The sequence below is a fragment of the Oxyura jamaicensis genome, chromosome Z, assembly GCF_011077185.1.
Source record: "Oxyura jamaicensis isolate SHBP4307 breed ruddy duck chromosome Z, BPBGC_Ojam_1.0, whole genome shotgun sequence".
Taxonomy (NCBI): Eukaryota; Metazoa; Chordata; class Aves; order Anseriformes; family Anatidae; genus Oxyura; species Oxyura jamaicensis.
The window spans coordinates 54,425,705-54,448,051 of record NC_048926.1 but is presented as its reverse complement, the minus strand read 5'-3'; the positions used below and the strand labels follow the sequence as shown (position 1 = coordinate 54,448,051).

At 40.4% G+C, this 22,347-nt stretch overlaps 1 protein-coding gene across 5 annotated transcripts in view; it reads right to left on the bottom strand.

Moving 5' to 3' along the window:
• Positions 1-19,653, bottom strand: part of PCGF3 (polycomb group ring finger 3) — a 54,170-nt gene extending 34,517 nt beyond the window's left edge. Inside the window, exon 1 of one of the 5 annotated variants that reach the window (XM_035309703.1) lies at positions 19,391-19,653. Coding sequence is in view for 2 of the 5 variants with exons in the window: in XM_035309700.1 (XP_035165591.1) it covers positions 18,704-18,850 (147 nt within the window). In the remaining 3 variants the exon portion in view is untranslated. Of the gene's footprint in view, positions 1-8,146; positions 8,295-18,695; positions 18,860-19,390 lie in introns of those variants that run through there. The other 4 variants (XM_035309700.1, XM_035309704.1, XM_035309699.1 and 1 more) reach the window with 4 other exon arrangements.
• Between the last annotated feature and the right edge of the window lie 2,694 nt (positions 19,654-22,347).

Genomic DNA, 22,347 nt, shown 5'->3' with positions numbered 1-22,347 from the left:
CAAAAAAAGAACAACAGTAACAAAACTTATTTTGTGGACAGCAAGTAAAAGCTCTTTCAAGACAGACATCTAAAAATTTCAGTTAATATATCAGCATCACTAGCTTTACAACAATACTGAAGAAATTTTAAAAAACACTAAACCTTACAAGCCAGCTTTAAACTGGCTGTGTGAACTGATCATTTAAAAAGGGTTTGGTTTTGTTTTGTTTAAATCCGTAGTCTTGGTTCCATAATTGACAAGCTAGTGCAATGTTTTTTCTCTCCCTCCCTGCAACCACCTGGCAACAAAAACAAGCTGTGCCTGAATATTTCTGTGGTAAAATTGCCTGTGCATAATAAGCGTAACTTGTTCTTCAGTATTACTCCCAATATTTAAGTGCTGGGTTTTAAGTTGTCACATTTTAAAGTCAGAAGTTCTCACTATTCATTAGTCGTTTCACGTTACTCTTATGTTTTTAATGATTAAGACATAAGAGTCAAAGAGTAGCAGGTTACAAGACAAGACAAAGTATGCATAATGTGATCTTTAGCCAACTTACCTGAAATAATCACGATTAAAATTTGTAAAATAACATGACAGACTATAATGGTAACGTCAGACATCAGGTAATTAAAAGGGAAAGAGAGAGAGAGAGACTAGTATCACATCACTTTCAGGAAAGCATCCTTTAAAATGACCATGTTCTATTCGTTCCTTTGATCTACTATGCTCAAGAACAGACTGCACTTTGGTCTTCTTTTGAGAATACTTGACTAACAGGTTAAAGGGAAACCACCTGGGGTGTAGTCACACCATTAATAATAGCTGCACTAAGGTGTCTAAAGAACTGTACAGCCCTTGGTGAAAACATGTTTGCTTTTTACATGTTTGTTTCATTCATTTCAATGCAAGATAATGCAATGCAAAGACACCACTCTTCGTAAATTACTTGTAGAAAATGACAAATGTTTAAGATCAAGTAAAATAATAATCGGTATATAGTAGGATTAAATGTACCTTAAATCTATCTAAATATAGAATCATTTGATCTTTACTCATGCCTCATACTTACCTTTTATGGTACAATGAGAGCAATTTTTTTTTTTTTTTATAGAACACCTGTGTCTGACTATACAAAATGAATATACTTCAGGGTATACCCTGAAGTAAGGTGTCAACACAGCAAAGATGACTGTTCATTTTTCTGCCTTCCATACTGTTAGTACAAAATATAACGAGGCAGAAAGGGACTTCAGTAAGGTAAAAGAAATAGCAACTCAGCTGAGGACATGTGAGTGACTCCAAACGCATCCTATGCCCCTTCGCACAAACTTAATTCATTTTCCTTCATTTCACTTGGATGTTCCTTATTCCTCTCTACAAACACCATTCTTTCTCAACTTCTGCAGTAATTAGCATTTTTAGAAAAATTACAAAATAGTAACTACCATAAAAATACTAAATATTACAGAAAAACAGAGCCATTCAATCTCAATTTGGCACGTGATCATGATAAAAATAACTGAAAATTTCTGGACACATGCTTAATACCAGTGCTGAGTAAAAAGAGATTTTAATATAAGGTTTTGTTTAAATATTTTCCTTTAAACTTCGCTTAGATTTGGAATTTTGACTGTCCACATTAAAATTGACTGCACTGGAATCCTTAACAGTCAAACAATTACTACCTACTGGCTAAATTTTTAACAAAGAAAAATCAGATAATAGTTTCTAAAAGTGTCTACAGCCAGAAATATGCAAATAGTCAAATTGTAGTGATATACGAAGTTAGTTCTTTTGTTTACTATGTGAGTTGACAACATATGCTTATAAAACCTTTCTATGTTTAAATTAAAGATGGCACTCTGAAAAAAAAAAAAAAAAAAAGAATCAAGAAAATCACTAACAGCTCTACCCTTAATAAAATAAATACTGACAAAAGATTAGGGAGTTGTAATACACGGCATTATACTGTACTTTATAAACTCATCTACACCTTTGCCTACTTGCTAGAGTGGCAGAACACCATGAAGAATATAGGCATCATCTCTGCACTGAGATCTGCATTTCATGTTCTGTAAATGTTGAGTTTTATTATTTTCATAATGCATATGAAGTAATAGTCACCATGAATTAGAAATACAAAAGCCCCATATACAGTATCTTCCATCCAAACCCATGAAAGCATGGGACAGTGGCAAATAGCAGATACATTAGTAAGGGATTAACTAAATGATCCAAATAATACTTCAGGCATTACTGTTTCTCCAAGACTCAGCCCGCTGATACAGCACGGTCACAGCAAACTTAAGATGATGGTGATAAATCTGTTTTTCCTTTGTAATTTGTGTTTGCTGATTTACAGTTGGCGTATTTCATACCTTCAACTCTTTCATATTCACTACATCCATTATTAATCCACTCTTACAAAGACTACCTGTGACCTCTTTAAATCTTTATTTTAGAAGCCCACTATATGATGTTCCTGCAGGTAATACGTACCTTTCTATATACATATATGGAAAGAAAATGAAAGCACATTTAAATTGTACAAACAGGAATTCAAAATAGCATAGACAATAAGCTCCCTACTCCCATAAAGCTGGAAAAAGATTTTGGTTTTAAATTCCTTCAGCTCTGACAGCGAAAGCAAACATGCGATGAAACGCATGACTGAAGTTTTTCTGGCTGCAGTTGATAATGGTTGAAAATTGCCTCATACAAATATGCATAAAGCATCAATATTAAATCAGTGCTGGCATTTTTTTTTATTTTTTTTTTTTAATAAAAAAGGTTCTCTTTAGGAAGAGGAGCAATAAGAGCACAAAGAGAATGGCAGATTTTTGAAGTAAGGAAAAATGTATATACACACTAAATGCAACCCGGCCTACGTCACTGCTTCCCACCTACCATCAGAACTTTCAGCTTAGTGTGTTATTCCCCCTGTCTTTCCTTCTCTACCCTTTCCACTGCCTTAACACTTTTACAGAGTCAGGCAACAGATAAATACGTATCACATCCACCCAAGACACACATGCAATGTAATTATGGAAGAGGCTTTTCAAGTGGCAGCAGATGGCAGGCATCTCCTATCAGAAATAAAACACGATCATGAAAGGAAAAGTATACATGAGAATTGTTAATAGATAATTCCAGTTTTGTTTCAGAGTATTAACTTAAAAAGCTACCTCAAGAAGAGTTACAATGATCCACCTTGAGCTTACGGATTTCAATACAAATTTCATTGTGTAAAGATACAGTATATTAAAATCAATACCCACAAATCACTAGCACTACTCCTAAAAAATGATTCTATGCTACAAAACAAAAAAGGAAAAATGTAATATATATATATAAATTAAAAAAAAAAAAAAAAAAAAGGATAAATAAATTAAAAAAAAAAAAAAATGAAAATGAGCTGACCATGGTAAAAGCACTCATCCTAGGGAAAGAAACAACAATTAAAAAAATCATGTATTCATGTAACTAGCCAAGAGGGCTTTAAGATTGGCTAAAAATTACTTTGCTCTTTTCTTGAAGTGTATTATGGTGCAGATTTTTTTCAAATACAGTTGTCATTCAAAAGCAGCATAATCCAGAACATGCTACAGACAGGGTTCCTAAATTGTTCTATGTACTGATATCATAAAGCCAGCCTGAAAACCTTAAGACAAATGATCATTGATTAAAAACTTTGCTAGGATTCTTGAGTGAACATGTAAAATCATAGCAAGCATTCTAACAAATATATTGGAACAGGAGAGAGTATGCTTTTCCTATGCTTCTCCTTAGGAGGACTAGTGGAGAAAAACCATATATTTCAATCAGATTTCATCTAGGCAATCAAATTTCAGAGGCAAGATATTAGATAGCCACTAGATAGCACCAGACTCCAACCACCAAACTCCAGAGCCAGTACTGGAGTTCTTCATCTATGGAGGGCAAAGGTGGCTTTGCAAAAATCATAGTATGTCTCAGGTTGGAAAGGACATTAAAGATCCCAGAGTTCCAATCCCCTGTCATAGGCAGGGCACAACCTGATCTAGTGGGTGGCTCAGGGCCTTGTCTAACCTGGCCATGAACACCTCCTGGGATGAGGCATACACAGCTTCTCTGGGCAACCTGTGTTCACCCTCAGTGAAGAAAAAATGCCTGCAATGAGCAGCCATGCCTTGGGAGACTCAGACTGAACCAAATCAAGTGGACATACTGCAACAGCATGAAAACTGTGGGTTTCTTTCTGCCTGCAGCAACCTCAGCCTTCCCAACCACTTTTGACCCCTGAAACATGTAATATAATGGGCAGAGAAAAAGTCAGCAGCAGAAAGGCAGGGGAAAGGGAAAAAGCAAGACAAAAAGGCTCTGGAAATGTCAAAACTCTTAAAGCTTGGTGTTGTGCACTCGTTTCAGTTGTTTTGCTCTCACTCAACTGCGCTGGAGTTAGAGATATGGTACTTGAACCATGATGTGGCTTGTTGCAGTAATATTAAACCCATTTCGAGAAAGTTAGGATGACGTTTTCTGCCATCCTTTTACATATCCTAATAGACTCAGTGATATTTCGGGGGGGCAGAGGGGGAAGTATTAGAAACATCTTCCATAAACATCTTTCATAACTTCCGTACTCATCTGTTAGCAGTGACTGCAGAGTATTTAAGCAGTCATTTGGCTGTCATGTAAACTACAGGTTTGTATTTAATCTCAGCCAGTACTTTACCCTCAACAGAAACCATTTCCACAATGCTGCTTTCATTGCTTTTGAGAGTTGCAGAAGTGTGCAAATAGTGAGAAACAGTAAGCATCTACCAATACTCTGAAATCGTGTTTCACTAATGCAAGCCATTTCCATTTCATTCCGGTAAAGCTTTGGCAGCTGCAGCATAGGCAGACACATGCTGAGATGAGAAAAAGAGGAAAGATGATGTATCAAAACAGATGTTTCATTTAATACTACATAATCTAAATAATTCTTCACATTTGTGATATAATCCCATTAGAAGAGGTGATTTAATGGTCTCAAAAGCTCTACAATATCAACACAATTATTTTTTATTTTTATTTTGAGGAATCTTTATTTAATCAGATGCACTTACTACTCTAAGTATGTGGCTTATTGTACCAGGCTGCACATGGACCAGTCTTCCACTCAGACTAGTAAAGCACATGATTACAATGAATTTTAGTTAATGAAACTTCTCTTTAGAACAGCTTTTGAAGAATACAACCTCACAAATCCAATCTTCCGTAAATTTTCTTGCAAGAACAAAAAACTCCGAAAGAAGTTGTTATTCTGAAGTAGTAAACATTTAGTCTTACATGCCATCTAGTTGTCTTGATTAGCACAACTACAGAATTTCACCACTGCATGCATCATCACTGCATCAAAGCAGGTCTTAATGGAGTCTTACTAAAACAGTACCTTCCACATAGGTAGCGTTGTTTCAAGGCTTAGGAACACTCTGGGAATGACTCATCACACTGTAGATAGTCTTCTGCTGGCCTGATAAATTCATTTATTCACTTGAAGGTTAAAAGAGAACTGGAGAATACTCAAGGGAAGAGGCTGCATGCACTGCAAAGTGGTAACTGTGAGCTTCCTTTGGCAGCAGCAAGCCATTAGCTTGGCTCCACTGCCTGTGAAACCACAGCCTTCAGAACTCATGAGCAAGCTGCTTTCAAGAGGCCTCTCGCAATTAAAACACACTTAGCCGTTCAGACCATGAACTGTTTGGGGGGGGAGGGTCCTGATGCATTCCTGAGAGCAGGCGAACAAATTGTGGGATGCGGAGTAGTATCTATGCGACAAGAGAAGAGCTACTTTTCCGCAAGACAGCCTGGAGAAGAGCACCCTCTGAACAATTTGATTCTGGGAAACCAGTTTTCCATTTCTGACAAAGAATCACTACCTTAATTATATATAAATTACTCTTTACATTCTATTCCCTTTGTTTAGTGCTGAGATTACAAGGTTATTTCTGATGAATGTCCATTGCATCCACTCATAAAACTGGGAAGAACCTTAAAGTGTCAAAGTCTAGGAAAAAAAAAAAAAATATACACACACACACACACACACACACACACACACACACATATAAAACCCACAACATTATCTCAGGAGCTAGCTTCCTTTCATTAATGACTATCACTACAACCTCGTTGTGAATTTAGAGCCAGAAACTACAAACCATTAAAAAGGCAATTTGTTTCAATTCAGAACCTAGGGATCCAAACCCAGACCTTTAGTGAGGATGTACTAGAAGGGACCTGAACCTACACCGCTTTTTTGAACGTTTAATGTCCATGCACGTGAGAGAAGGTAATTTATGACTTAACCACAGCTGAAACAGATCTTAATCTTCATTACTATGCCCTCTGTAGAACAGATGAGCAACTCACAACACCAAATTAACCTTAAGCTGTCACTTGAATCAATGCGTGTGAATTTGCACTGATTGCCCTGGAACTCCATACATGATATTAAGAGTTTGCCAAGTCCACCACAGTGAAGACAGAAGTTTCAAGGACCCTGTTACCAACTCCGTAAAAAAAAAAAAAAAAAAAAAAAAGATCTTGTCCTTCCTCATTCGCCATATATACATACATTTTAACTTCCTTTGTTGAAAGAAATCTTAATCCTAGGTACCATGAAAACATCTATTTATGTATGATGTCATATATGGTTCTACAGTCCCCTAAACCAACCACTTACTAACAAATATGAGGAAAAGGCATATCTGTGGAGAGTAATTGTAGAATCATACAATCATTATGGTTGAAAAAGCCCTCCAAGATCACCTGGTCCAACCACTCCCCCTGCCACCAATGTCACCCACTAAACCACATCCCCAGGCACCACGTCCAGCCTTTCCTTGATCACCCCCAGGGACGATGACTCCACCACCTCCCTGGGCAACCCGTCCCAGTGCCTGACTGCTCTTTCTGAGAAGAAACGCCCCTTAATTTCTAAACCGAAAAAGGAAAAAGGTTAGGAACCCTTTTCAGGGTAACCTGAGAAGAGGGGATTCTATACCTCTTATGTGAAGCAGTTACAGATCTTTATCACAAAGAAACTTCCCATTCTCACACAAATATTGCCAGTTTTTAATAAAGAGAGGGTAAGTAATCTTCATACAGGAACTGAAAACAATTCCTTTTGGAATATAACAACAGGCCTTTAGGAATTCAAGTTTTCAGCCCCCTGCTTCCACGTATTAGTCCAGACACAGCAACAGCCCACTAATACAGTAACTGTCAAGATGGAAATCTGTGGTGAGAAGGCAGAAGTTACCATCAGATAGGTAGGAAGGTGCTTCAATCTAACCCTGTGAACACTTCACTAGCAACCACTTGTCTTTTTAACATCTTCATGCAGTTTAACAGAACCCAGACTACAGCACATGACAGTTAATCAATTCAATCCAAACAAAACAAAGATTTGAAAGAATCTTAAAAAAAAAAAAAATCATCATCATGACTTTGCTAAAAAAAAAAAAAAAAAAAAAAAGTCTGTGAGCAAAGCTTTTAACTTCACTGAGCTGTCCAACAATCCTCTCCAAGCAGCTATGAAAGATGAGCAAATGGTACTAGACTTGTCCTATACTTTGCAAATCGATAATAGGTATTCTCTGTTCTTTTTGGATTCAAATGTACACACAGTAAATAAAGTTAGCTACCCAATGAACTACACAACTCAAATGAAAGAGAGCCTCGCAGAATCTTCCTTCTGCTTTTGTTCTTGAAACCACAGGATGACTTTAAGATGTAGTCTGCTCTCACTTCGCCTATTGTTCTAACAATTGCTTCGATTTATTTTTGACAGAGCTGAATATTTAACGGTTTCTTGGTCTCCTTTGAACTCCTGCTGCTGCAGCTCACTTAACCCAGACATGGTCATTCCCTTTCAAGTGACAGCAAATGTTAAAATGAACCTGGTGGTTAGCTTTCTTCACAGAAAATACATTGTTTAGTATTAAGTTACACAGAAAAAAATAAATAAATACAGCAGGAAAGCTTTTTTTTTCCTGTTCATACAAACTATAGATGTTCCTCTTTATCTTCCAGTATTTGATTACCTCAATTCTTACCTTAAGGTATTGAAACCTCCCTTTTAAAAATTTTTCCCGCCTTTAAACAGAAATTAAAATCATCCAAAGGTAATTACCTTAAGATCCAAAAGAAGTACAATTGTTAAAGTGAAAACACGGAGGCAGTAACTTCAGAAAATCAGGGACATCCGAGATGGGACTTGCAGTCCCATTGTTGCAATAGACCAAAAGCAACAGAGGCTTGCATATGCTACTTTCAAAGACAGAAAGATGCCTCCTTGTTAAAAATACAGGAGAATGTGCTAGTAAGAGCTTTCTTTTTCTTAATAAGGAGACATATATCAATAATACATCAACCCATTAACAGCTGAAGTAAAAGTACAATCGTCAGCCACTGTCAGCAGGAAAAATACTCATAGCCCCTGAAATTCCCTGCAATAGCTTGTATTTTGTTGTCAACATGTACTGCACGGGACTGGATTCGTCATCTAAAATTTACTACTTGACTTCACTGTTGTGGAATATTTTTCAAGTAAGCAATCTCCACTCATTAACTTTGAGAACATTTCACTTTGTTCAGTATAGAGGAGTTGCTAGACATAAGGAACCAAAGAGTGTCAATCAGGTTGCTATAGTTTCACTAGTATAAATCCAAATGACTTTCAAAATGAAAATCTTATGGTTTTTAGGCATTTTATCAAATGCAGACGCTGTTGTTAATTTCACAGCAGTCAGTATTCTGTAAGTACTTTAGAGAATACCTTGTACAGCAAGTGTAAATAGCAGAGAACTCAGGCTTTATTAAGCAAGGCGTACAACAAATTTATTTCTAATAGATGTTAAAGGAAACAGAGAGTCTGTTATCACAGTGACCACTTTCAAAGTTTCACAGGAAACATCTGTTGCATCTACTTCTGAACACCGTAAGACCTCAAGTAGGATAGGGGAGGAAAAGAGGGAGATAACTCAGACCATCTGCATTGACACCACCCCCTGACAACCTCCTCACCTCAAACCACACCACAGGGAGAAGCCAGTTTTCTTGAACAGTGTTCATTAGTTTTTGGATTTCCAACGCTCTCTGCCGTGCACACCCGCCCCTTTCCATGAACAAACACATGGACCTGAGTGCACACTTAGCCAACTTGTAGAGCTGACTCTGTCCAAAACTAAGCCAAGACACAATCGTATGTTTGCCCCAAAACACCTCCTATCTCATACCCACTTGCCTTTTTTCCTCCATCTCATTTTCTCCCCCTCATCCTGATAAGGAAGGAGAGTGAGAGAGAGAGCAGCTGGGTAGTAACGTAGCTGCCTACCAGTGTTAAACCGCATCACCTTCATATAGTCAAATTCAACAGCATTTTACCTGCCAATGGCTTGACTATTTCTAATAAGCAGGAACACAGCAGTCCTAATATTTGGGGAAGACACTAACATCTGTCTTTTCTGTTATTAGGATTGTAAAATAACATTTGCTATTCTCTTCAATAAATACTCTAGACTGCTTTTAGTAAACGACTAATTAGTCCCAGTCTGCATGGACTAAAGCCAACAGTCTCAAGTATTCATTGAAACAGGTAGTCTCATTTTCACTTGTTTGCTGAGCAGAATCATTGGCCTAAATGAAGTTTTAGAAACGTAAGGGATTTTTTAAAAGAAAATTGATCCTTAGCCCAGTACAGTTATGACATTAGGTTGCAGCATCTGAAGCAAAAGAATGCCCCATCACACAGCAGGGCAAAAAGCTGTCGGTGCCACCTGCCCTCTGCAGAGCAAAGGCAACAAGCTAGCTCCTGCCAGCCCGACGGGGGCAGGCAGGGATGGGCAGCTGGGGCACAGTAATGCATGCTCAGCACAGTTGTCCCCAGCTGAGTTTGTGTGAGCCTCCAGAAGAGCTGTGGGATACAGGGGGATACCTCGAGGGAAAAGGCTGGCATCGGGACACAACAGTGGGTACGCTCCTGGCAGGAGAGGAAAGGGCTGGGAGGAACTGGGAGAGAAACAGCAGGGGAATAGAAAGTGTGGAAGAGAGTAACATTGGGGAAAAAAATAGAAGAGGAGGAAGGAAAATAAAGTTTGTCTCCAGGAGGAAAGAACATGTTAAACACTGAAATCTAATCTGGCTTGCTGTGTTTTTTAAGTCTTTTCCACTTAAAATGAAATAAACTATAAGGACAAGAAAAAAAATTGTACTCATGCAAAAGGCACAAGAAGCATTCCTCCAGTGCTACTCCATTCAATACAGTAACTTGAGCTTTTTCAGCTTTTGGCTTACTTTGACATGTTGACCATTCTGGCTTAAACACATCAAAATAAAACAAGAACATAAAAAGCAGCACTGCAATACTGATGCTCTGACCCCGACATCTTAACACGTTTCCATCCTCACAGCTTTTCAGCAATTAAGTCCAATAACTGTATCAACTATATGTAGGAAGCAGCACAGAGGTTGGAAAACATCTTTTACCAAGACGCACAAGACATTTAAAACTGCATTTCATCAGCCATGCTTCTCATAGGCCACATACTCTGGACCCACCAAGTTGCTTGTATTTGGGATCAGCCATGTTGCTCCAAGTAAAGATTCCATTACAAGCTTTTGGCAGGATTAATAAAATCATCACAGTAACATCAACTTGATATTTAAGACTTCTTTAAATTGCTATGTGTGCTTATGTAAAACGAGCACCACATTTTCATGCAAAAGTCAACACATTCGCTAATACCCACCTAACTGACCATGCATATTTTTAAACTACTTTGCTTTTTTATTTTCTTGTAAGAAAACAATCATCATTTTCCAACTTACTACATAGAACGACCATGAAGATTTCTTCAGCCTTCCAGTTCAGAAAGGTTCATAACATTATCTACAGGATAACAATGTTTGACAACTTACATTTGTACTTGGAATTCTACTTTTAAGGCCATTACACATTGAGTTTATTTCCTTATCACCATTAGGTCAGTATTTTGCATGTGTGTGGGAATTCAGAGAAAAGGTCAGTGTCCAGTGATATGAAACGAGCATTATGTTCCGCAGACAAGCAGCACTTCATAGAAAATATGTACTATTATCAAACTGTTTTGGTTTTGTGTTTCACCATCCATCTTGCAGGAAGCAAGGATTTCTGAAACTTAACTTTTAAGGCATTTTTTCACAGCATAATCTAAAAATCTGTTACAGTACAAGAAAATCCTGTGTACCATACAGATTACCATTCAGTCATTCCAAACTCTGGATCCAAGTGATTATTAAAAGGTAGTTTTGCAAACCCTGACACACACACACACACACACACACATACACACAAAAAGAAAAAAAAAAAGGTACAAAATGACAAAATGAGGCTGAAACCCAAACCACAAAAGAGGGCAACACCATTACAAATCACCATCTGGTCCACCAGTCCTAACACTACAACATGACACTGGTTTAAGCAACCTGGACTCTGACAGAACAGTGTTAACAAGTGGCACGAGGGGGGATTCGGCACTTATAAAACTGAATTCTTTGCTGTGGCCACCTGATCACTGACTTTTGCTGTTGTTATTCAAAACACAAAAAATTCCACTTTGCAGCGAGTTGATCTTTAATAGAATCTGAAAGGTCTAAATTGTTAAGGCAACAAAATAAGCTGTCTCACCAGAAGACTAGTTTCATGTGCGTGGGCTTTGACAGCCACATTTCTGCTGCTTTAGAAGTCACTGGCTGCAGCTGTCCACCCCTTGCTGGAGAAAGCCACCTTGAGGCAAAAAATCCTTACACATCAGGTGCTTATTGTAAGAGTACAGAGCACTGGCACAAAGCACTGATTAAGGCAGCTTTGTGCCTGACAACATGAGCTGAAAGTAGCAGAAGAGCAAAGGGAAGCTCTTCAGGAAAAAGACAAGTGGAAAGAGCTCTAGACCCACCACTTGCCCATCAGCTGTCATTCCCAGGTGCTGTTCTTACCCTCCAGATGCTCCAATGGCATATATATCTCCAAAGACAACAGTCTGTATTTCCTTTCCTGATTCAGAGAGATTTACACTTTAATAGAGTAGTCATGGAAATGTTCTCTGAATTGCCCAATACAGCTTAACCCAATCACAGAGAAAGAAAACAAATACCAGTTTCCTTTACCACAACCAACTCAGCACCAGCTGCAGAACTCACATCAGCTTCACATGCTCCAGCAGGAGAATTAACTGCCTCCTGAAGTCTCCCTTCCCAGCTCTGTGTATAGTCATTTCATCACATACTCAGACCTGATTCTTTAGAGTCAGAAGTACAGAGAACAAACCACTGAACAGAAGTTAAGTTGTTCTTCCTTACCCAGTCATGGTAATGGTACTCTGTAGCTCACGGGACAGCTGAGTTTTGTTCCATAAATGAGTTGAAGATATGCTCTACATTTAGATCATTGCACAAAATTCGTCAATCCCTTAAAAGAAGGCACTCTATACGTCAGTAATGAATGTTGTTGAAAATGAAGAAGTTGACGCAGATAACCAATAGCTAGGCAGATAGCGCTCTCATTACAACTCTCAGAATATAAGACAGCATTAAGAACAAATATAACATTAATAGCCAGTTGGAATAAGATAGACTAAATAAAGAAAACAATCAGTAGAACAGCAGACCAACTTCAATGTTTTACAAAAAAAAAAAAAAAAAAAAAGAGAGAGAGAGAAAGAGACAGCAATGTGAAAAACTACTATGAAATAAGACAAATAACCACTTAAAGGCTGTTATGCTGTCAGGAGCCAGGCGTGCACAACAGCATTTCACATGGACATGAAGAAACCATGCACATACTGCAGAAACTTTCTAGCTCACATCAGAAAGCAAATCAAGAAAAAAGCAATGGCAAGTCACCAGCTAAAGCATTTAACATTTTTACATCAGCATGTTATTCATTCTATATGAAAAGATATCCATCATTAAAAACATCGCTGAACTTACAGAATTACAATAGAATTGATATTTAATCAGTATTCAAAGAGATGGTTGATACCAACCAAAGTCTGCAGCCACACAGTAAGACAAACTATTCAAAAACTGTAGGAAGAAAATATCCTCTGAAAAGGTTCAGTTAAAGCAGGGCCTGACATTCCACACAAGGAATAATCAAGCAAATAAGCAAACACTACCATTCCTATGTATCATCATCATTACATTCCAGGTATATCTTAAGTCTCCTCCAAGAACTTGTAAAAGCAAAACCACTTTCATAACCTCTTATTGCTTCCTACCACGTGTTTCAAACCCTAGATTGGTATGTGACCTGCACAGTAAAAATGGAAGTGGTATTTCAGTGCAAGATTGTAACTACCGCAGCCTCCTAGCAGTATCTGTAGACTTGAATTTGGTTCCCCTCTGCAATTCACCAAGAGCTACTTCTGGAGATTGAACCACGCTGTAAGAGACAATCAAAATAACTTACTGAAGCTAATAAAAATGCCATAGTTGTTTAAATAGATGACACCTTCACTGATACACTCTCCCTCCATCCTTTACAACACAGATTAATAAAATACCTCACAAGAAACACACGATATTAAAAGTTGGGCTGACAAAGACAAAAAGGAGAGTGCTTCACAGAAAACCGAGGACAGATCTCCACACAGCAAATTCTGAGCATTTTTAGTCTCAGGATATACCACATGTGGATCTCTTTGTACATAATGAGTGTTTGAAAAAATCATTCCAGATGGATAAAAAAAGTGCATTCCCCTGGCTTTACATGAAGGGTGGGAGAAGAGCGAGCTGACTGTCCCCACCACGCTAGCATGTTAAAATTGTCAATGTCTGCATATGGTGATAATGGATGACTAACTTGTAAAAAGGTTACCTATTATGGGAAGCAGTAAGTGGTTAGGGAATCTGGGGGAGAAATAAAAGAAGCTCATTTTTCCCCTTGTATATGCTCCTCCACTGAATGTATTTTACAACAACAGGAGGCCTAATGATGGTGGCTACAGAAGAGGAATCTGTAATTTTTTCTCTTTTCTCTCACAGAAGCTATCACCTGGCCACAATAACCTTCAGAATTTGAATAACTGTTACAGGTTAGAGGAAATGTGTTCCTGATAAACAATTTCTGGTAGAAGCATCCAAGATTGTGCCTAAAAAGTTACATTAAAAATGACTGCAACCAATACAGAACTTTTCACACCCACATATTCAAGATACTCACAAAATGAAATCTCCAGGTGCTAATAACCACTTAATACCATGCAAATCACTAGGCACAGACGGCTTCTGGTGACTTCTGTCCAATAACTGAGGGAACTTGAAGTGCCGGAAAGTAAACTGAAGAAAATTAGCTTTGTTGGCAGGCCAGAAGCTTTTTATCTGGTCAGGCACCATTTATGCTACCTCAGAAATAAGGGATCTACGCTCATTTCCTCATAGACAATGGCCAAGATAAGAAGCTTGAATAAAGCATTTTATGAATATAAACATAAGTCTTCTGTGAAATGATTATGGAATAACCTGATCCTGGGAGTGATATCTACCTCAATCTAGCCAGTCAAGAAATAAAAGAACAAGATTAGAAAGTGCGTGATTAATAAAATGGTATGCATATGAAATACTTAATTTGGTGTCACCAAGCACAATGGTGCTATTAACAAAGATAAATGTTATTAAGAAGTACCTTTCAATTAAACTGCTCCAGCTCAATGGTAGTTTGATCCAAACTTTTGGTAAAATAAGCTATTACAACAGTATTCCAAGTAGGCTAGATTTTGCATTCCATTGCAGGGATACAGATTTTAGCAATAAACATTAGAACTTTAAGGTGCATATCCAAGATAAGGTAATATCAATTTATCAAACCCAGACACATTGGAAAAAGAGAGTTGGAAAGGAAAAATATAAGTATCAGTTTTCCAGAGGAAAAGAGTTGGGCATCTCTTCACAAGTTGTCCAAAGATGTCTGAAAAACATCCCAACAGTACAAGCATAACACAAAGACCTTTCTTTCACTAAGATTTCAAATAAATACCTGTAAATTAATCATCATCTAGTGGCAACCCAATACAAAAAGCATGAACTTAGAGCATAAACTGGTTTATGATACAGGACAATTTTGCAATCAGTCTTAGGAAACTCTTACAGGAAAAGGTGGTTTCATTATGTAATCCATTCAACAGACAAAACACATCCATGCAGCTGTTCCTAAAAAGGGTAATTCTTATCTCTAAACCTGGTGGATTTCATTCATAGAGTACAGTTTTTGGCTACGCTGCTCCCACACCAACACAAATGAACTCTTCCTCAAGCACAGACTTTTGCATGGGGCCAGAGCAACATGCACTTGTGGATACGAAATCCTAAGTGAGCACTTCACAAGTGGCAGCATTATGCTTGAACTTCCCTGAAATAAAGAGTCAGTGAAGCCCAAAAAACTCTATATGGGAATGGATGTGCAAGTCAGTAAACGATCGACCAGCTCAATGAGAAACAGACTACTGGAACCACTGGCTGTGAAACTGAGGGACTTCTCCAAGAGCAGGCAGAACCTACCAGGCAAACGCTGCTTGATGGCTTGGGGCCCACACCCCAGGTGAAAGGAGTGACTCCAAGGTGCAAAGCAAAGTTTTTCAAGGATTAAAATGGCTGGTTTGAGTACAGCATGTTTGTGTTCTGTTAAGATGAGGAGGTGGTGTTAGAAATATCTTTAACAGATACACATTTAACAGAAGTGAGAGTCTGGAATAAAGACAGCTAGTTTTAAAAATGGGTGTGTGCATTTTCAGTGGTTTGCAGGATTAGCTATTTGAACAAATACATACAAAAATTCCCTCACTTCTTGCCTATACTGACTCCTCAAATCAAGACCACAGTCCTTGTGTGTGGAACATACTCCATGTTTAAGACAAAAACTATAAACAAAACAAAACTCAGTGATTTAGACAGGGGGGAACACAAGAACACAGCTTGGACTTCAAAATGTCTCTGTGTCCAAGGGTAGTTTCTGCCACCAAAACACAAGTCCTTTTACCATAGACAAAGTTCTAAGCCATTGTCACATACAAGGGCAGAAAAGAAAGTAGGTATCTGTCAATGACAGTATGTCAATGACAGCCTAAATACATTCTATAGGGATAATGATAAATCTGCTTCTTGTCACCTTGCAGAGAGAAAGAAAATAATAGTTTAAGAAGTTCCTCCACTAGCAGCAGAACGAAACAGGCCGGTTTTCTTTGCAGTTACCTATTTCTTCCTTACAGTCTTACCCCACATTGTACTGATGCCAGCATACATACCTGAAGTAACTCCAGTTCTCACTCCATGCACCCTTATCACTATCCCCTAACAAGTCCCTCAACTTTTAACTGAGATTTGAACAAGAGGCAGTCATTAATGTGCAAGTAGTCGCCTTTTCGACAGAAAGAACATGAAACTCACCACACTTTGTCTTTCCTTCTACTTTCAAGTGGCCTGTGCAACCCTCTTAATTTTGAGTAATTTGTCCTGTGTTTGGCAAAGGAATAAATAACCCCTCAGTTGTTAGCTACAGCGTGAAGTATTTGTTCTGATTTTTTTAATTTTTTTTTTTTTTAAAAAAAAGGGCAGGGGGAATAGTGTCATCGATCAAATCACTGCTGTTTCCTTCCTTCCTATGTTGGAAGGACATGACTGCAAGACTTCCAGATCGGTGCAGTAACGAGCTTCAATCAACCTTTCAATAGCAAAAAGGACTTTCATTCTTTTAAGTCCTCACCACACTGAGGTATTTAATTTTCATGGTCTGTTGATTTAAATATAGAGCCTCCTATTCAGTAAAAATTACCTGAGAAAATCTAACTTGGAGAACAGCAGCAAGTTTTTTGGGGGCTATTTAAAGTAGATTATAAAACAAAACAATGTTTACACTATGTCTACAGTCAGACATGAAACATATTGTTACTTGTCACAATAGAAAGGATTGCCTTTAATGCAGAATAACCTTTTTGTCTCCTCCCTTTTATTACACCTATGACTTCCACATATCAAACTTACAGTCTAATACCAAAAGTCTGCATTTCAAAGAGGCAGGTGTGAGGAATATGAAACCATAAACTTCCTTCAAGATGGGACTTCAAAAGAAGTCTAGTATAAGCTGAGATCCTAGAGGTGGACAGCTTCTTCCTGGCTTTTAAACTTACTCCAGTCAAACTGGGCAGGTTTTTTCAAGGTGTCCTTTAAACCCAACAGCACACCTAACCTAGCAAATTGGAGTAAAAACCATCAAAGAAACAAAGAAACCGAGTTTAAACCACTAAACAGTCAGGAACACAGACAGTCTTACTGCATCTCTGAACACCATTATCAGCTCGAATTTTCATTTAGTATCTCTATTTCCAGTTGTGTGCCAACTGGATAGCAGTTCCAAAAGAAAAAACAGAAAATGTTTAACACAGGACAACACTGTAAGACCCTGTGCATGTGTATAAACCAATATAATCCATTAAGGCAGTAGCTAAAAAGTGAAATGCTCTCAACGTGCATACTTTTCAAAACATTATGTCCACATCCACTTCATGGGTCCTATCTGGCTTAGAGCTGCAATGCTTCAACGCTTCTACTTCTTACAGAATTTCACAGAGAATTCAGTGTTTTACTCTGGAATTATTTCAGACCTGAGAGATCATTACCTGCCCTTTTAAGATAAAAAATGGAAAAAAAGAAAAGATAAAAAGGCCACCTAGATTAAAGTCATTTGGGAAAAAGGAAATGGAAGCTATTAAAGCAAATATAGAACTCCTTTCAAAAGAAAGTTTACATAGGTCTCAGACAAAGCTGAAAGGTGACCTCCTCTAATGCTTGCACGTAGTCCCTAAGAGCAGGCTGGGCAACTGCAGGAAGTAGAAGCTGTACTTTACAGTCTTCTACTACCAGAAGTCTTTCATGGTATGGTAGTTAATTTCTGCCTTTCCAGGCATTAGTATTATGCTAGCACTGTTATAAACTGGGTCAACTTTAGCACAACATTTTTTAAATGTTCTGTCTTGATTTTCTATGCTGACAGCAGAGCCACCAGATCAGGTTGGCTACATCAACCCACGTAAAGAAACGAAACAGATTTCCATCAAACAGAAGTTTACGAAATGCTTTGAAAGCTGTATCTTTACAAGCTTTCAGTTGCAGTACCCCTACGCATCTCATTAGAAAACATGCCTGGCCCTTTTCTAACTAATTGTGCCTGATCTCAACAAATACCTTCAGTTCTGCACAGGTTCCGTATTCTCTTAAGCCCACTGTAAAATGCCTAGGAGTATAACTTAAATGGAAATAGCTAGTGGAAGGGTACAAAGTTTCTATGTCTATTCACCTTGTCAACAACCAAAGTGATTTACAAACTGGAAAGCAGCCTGTAAGAAAGGCATGGTAAGCGTCATGGTATGGACTCCTACCTGAACTGCTGCTAAAAAAAGAACCTAAAGTTCATGAATATCCTACCAAACAACAACCACAAATTAAAAAATAAAAATAAAAACAAAGCACGGCACCCAGCAGCAAGAAGACCTGTAGCAACACATGCAGCCTATGCCTAACTGTTCACGCCTCATCAAGGAGGCCAGGTCACACTAGAAGATCCACACATGGGACAGAGAAGTTAACCCGAGCCTACTCTAAGGAGCAGCTCAACTTTTCTTCCCCTGACCCTTTGTGCTTTAAAATACCACCTCCCCACCCACAAACTTAACTCCTCTGTGAGACGCTGGAGGACAGCCACGAAGGGCTGCCTCCAAAGACACCCAGCGAAATGCGCCCGGAGGAACGTTCCAGACACGTACGGCCAACAAAGCGGGATTTCTGGGTGCTGGCTCCTCGGGCACATGTATTTCCTGCAGGAGGAAGGAAACGGCTAAAACACATTTGACACCCGGCCTCCACAGCACCTCTGAACCGCATCCCAGGTGGGGCAGCAGCCGGACACCCACGTACCGCACAGGTGGTGGGCGGCCAGGAGACCCCGCTTGGAAGCGGCACCCCTCGCTTTTTTTTTATTATTATTTTTTTGGGGGGGGGGGGGAGGGGCTTTTTTTTTCTTTTAGGGAGCCCCCAGGGAGCGGGTGGGGGCAGAAATAAAGACCAAAACCCCCGCGGTCGCCCTGTACCCCCTGACAGAGGGGTGCGGGGGGTCCAAGGCGCAGCCCCCCAAAACACGCACACGAGGGGGGGACACACACGGCCCGGTGCCGGGCGCCCCCTCCCCGATCGCAGCAGCGCCGGGAGGCCGCAGGCCGCCCCCAGACCCTCGGGTAAGGGGGCACGAGGCTGTTCGGCCCCCCCAGGCCCTCGGGTAAAGGGACACGGGGATATTTTGGGGGTGCCACCGCCGCCTCCCACCCAGCCCGCAACCCCCGGCCCCACTGACCTGCCGGTGTCCTCTCGGGGCCCGATCCCGGGTGGGCGCGGGGGTGCTCGGAGGGGGGCGGGGAGGGTTGCTGAGGGCTCCCCTCAGTCTGTCTGTCCGTCTGCCTGTCCGTCTGTCCCCCTGCCCCACCGACCTTCCCCGGGCGCGGCAGCGAGCGAGCGAGAGGAGGAGGAGGAGGAGGAGGAGGAGGAGGAGGAGGAAGATGGGGAGGGGGAGGGAAACCGGCCCCTCGTCCCCTCCCCCCCACGGGGAAAAAAAAAAAAAAAGAAAAAAGAGAAAAGAAAAAGGGGGGGGTGAAGAAATTAAAAATAAATTTAAAATAATAATTAAAAAAAAAAAAACAGGGAAGGGGAAGAGGGGGCGTCGGTTCGGAATTAAAAGGCTCGGCCCGGAGTTTAAAACAAAGAGGCGGAAATAGCCGAGCGCGGCCCGAGCCGAGCCGAGCGGGGGCGCCGCGATCAGCGCGCATGCGCGCGGGGCGCTCGGCCGGGCCCGGCGCTTTCTACCCCCCCCTCCTTCTCCTCCTTCCCCCCCCCCCCCCTACGGGGGCCGTCCCGCGCCGGGGGGGGGGGGGGGGGGGCAATGGGGGGGGGGGGTCTGCGGGCCGTGGGCTCAGGGGGTCGGTGGGCCGGGGTCGTTTCTCATGAGTTCGGCAATGCTATTAAAGAATGTGGTAGTCCACGCGTGGTGTGTCTGCTTACACGAGCACATGAGGGGGGAGGACGTGTCCGATGTAAATCGTGGTGTGCAGACCCAGCTCTGTCTGAAGACAAGTGGCGTGATTCGGGGGGTTTCAGGGGTTTAATGCCCCTCTCAGTGACTTGGACAAGTGAAAATACCGTACATCGTGATGTCGGTGGGCAGCACCAACTTCAAACGGGGAGGGAATAGAATCACAGAATCACTCAGGTTGGAAAAGACCCCCAAGATCATCTGGTCCAACCACCCCCCTACCACCAGTGTTACCAACCAAACCCTGTCCCCAAGCACCACGTCCAGCCTCTCCTTGAACACCCCCAGGAACACCCCACCACCTTCATGGGCAGCCCATCCCAGTGCCCGACTGCTCTTTCTGAGAAGAAATGTCTCCTCATTTCCAACCTGAACCTCCCCTGGCACAACTTGAGGCCATTCCCTCTGGTCCCATCACCAGTTACCTGTGAGAAGAGGCCGACCCCCAGCTCCCCACACCTTCCTTTCAGGCAGTTGTAGAGCAATGAGGTCTCCCCCGAGCCTCCTCTTCTCCAGACTAAACAGCCCCGGTTCCCTCAGCCGTTCCTCACAGGACTTGTGTTCAAGGCCCTTCACCAGCTTCGTAGCCCTTCTGACTAACTGGAAAGAAAGTTTGTTGGAAACACTTTGCGGGTTCTGAGGGACAACAGACTAAATGTGCACCACCAACATGTCCTGGCAGTGATGAGAAATATCCGAATCTTGTGATCCTGCCAGACCAGTACACTGGGGGAACATGATTGTTCATTTTAATTGGCACTTGTTGGAACAAGCCTAGCATACAGCATTCAGTTTTGGGTGCATCAGTGTGAGAAAGTTATTGATAAACTTGAGTAAGTCCAGCAAAAAGACCTCCAGCATAGTAGAAGGCCTGAAGAACATGTCCTGTGAGGAGAAGCTGAGAGAACTGAACTAGTTCTGCCTGGAGAAGAGATGGCTTCAGAGTGGCCTGATAGCAGCTTCAACATTTACAAGGGGGCTACCAACAAAAAGCAGAGTAGATCTTTAGTGAGGCAAATGGCAGAAGAATGAGAGGCAGTGGTTATAAAGTGAATTGGGGGACATGTGAGGGGACAGAAAGGAAAAAAAAAAAAAAGATCGCTGAGGATAATTAAACTTTGGAAGAGTTTTCCCAGACAGGCTGTGCACTATGCCTCTTAGGAGATAAGATCAGCCCTAGACAAAGCCCTGCTTTAAGGTAGAGGTTGTACCTCTGGGTGTCCCTTTCCTCCTGAATGTTTCTGTAATCCAGGGATTAATTGTCAAGCAGAGAAACAAAAAAGGGCCAGGCAAATTCAGATTAACAGGGAAAAAAATAAAAATAAAAAAATGTCACCATTGGCTAACTCCTGCTGGGAAGACAGCAACTTTCTCAATCTGCTCAAGAGCAACTTGCCTTTTAGATCATGTGTGAATGTGTTGGTCTAGGTGATTAACTTTGCAATGAGCTGTTGGCTGCTTTTTCCATGCTTTGCCTTTCACCTTGGCTGACATATATATATATCTTTATTTCACATATATATGGGACTTTACATATAATATGTATATATGTAAAATGTATTTTGACATCTCTTTTACACTTTTTCCATTTAAATTACCATGTTTCTTCTTCACAGCCTTCTCTGAAAATGCGTATCAAGAGTATAAAAAGAGTATAAAAAAATTCCTTATACTGACTTTTGCAAATCTGGCATGCATTTCAGCTCAGGTTTTGTTCCTGGAGATGCAAGAAGCAAGTTCTTATACATGCAAGAAAATCCATTTTATTTTACAAACGTACTTCACAGAAATGCTTAGAAAATCTGAGTGTACTTCAAGTGTTTTAACAACACCAGAATTATACAAGTGCTGTTGTAGCACTAAGTCAGTCATGATATTTTAGAAATAGAATCATGACTTTTTAAAAAAAACTTGGGAAGATACCACTGGCATTTCTCACTGAATTTGTGGTGCTTTCAGCCTGAAAGCCTCAAATTTTGTGCTGACGACTGGAGAAATCACTTAACAATAAAGGAAAGGTGAACAGCATTTACTGACAGATTCACAGACTGGTTGAGGATAGAAGAGACCTCTGGACATCATGCAGGCCAGCCTCCCTGCTATGTCTAACTACCCACATAAACACAGTTCAGTTTCCTTCAGGGGGTTGTTCTTTAAACACAAAAAGACTTATCCGTATCCCTACTGTTAAATGAGGAGGTTTACAATGCAAAGCAAACAAACAA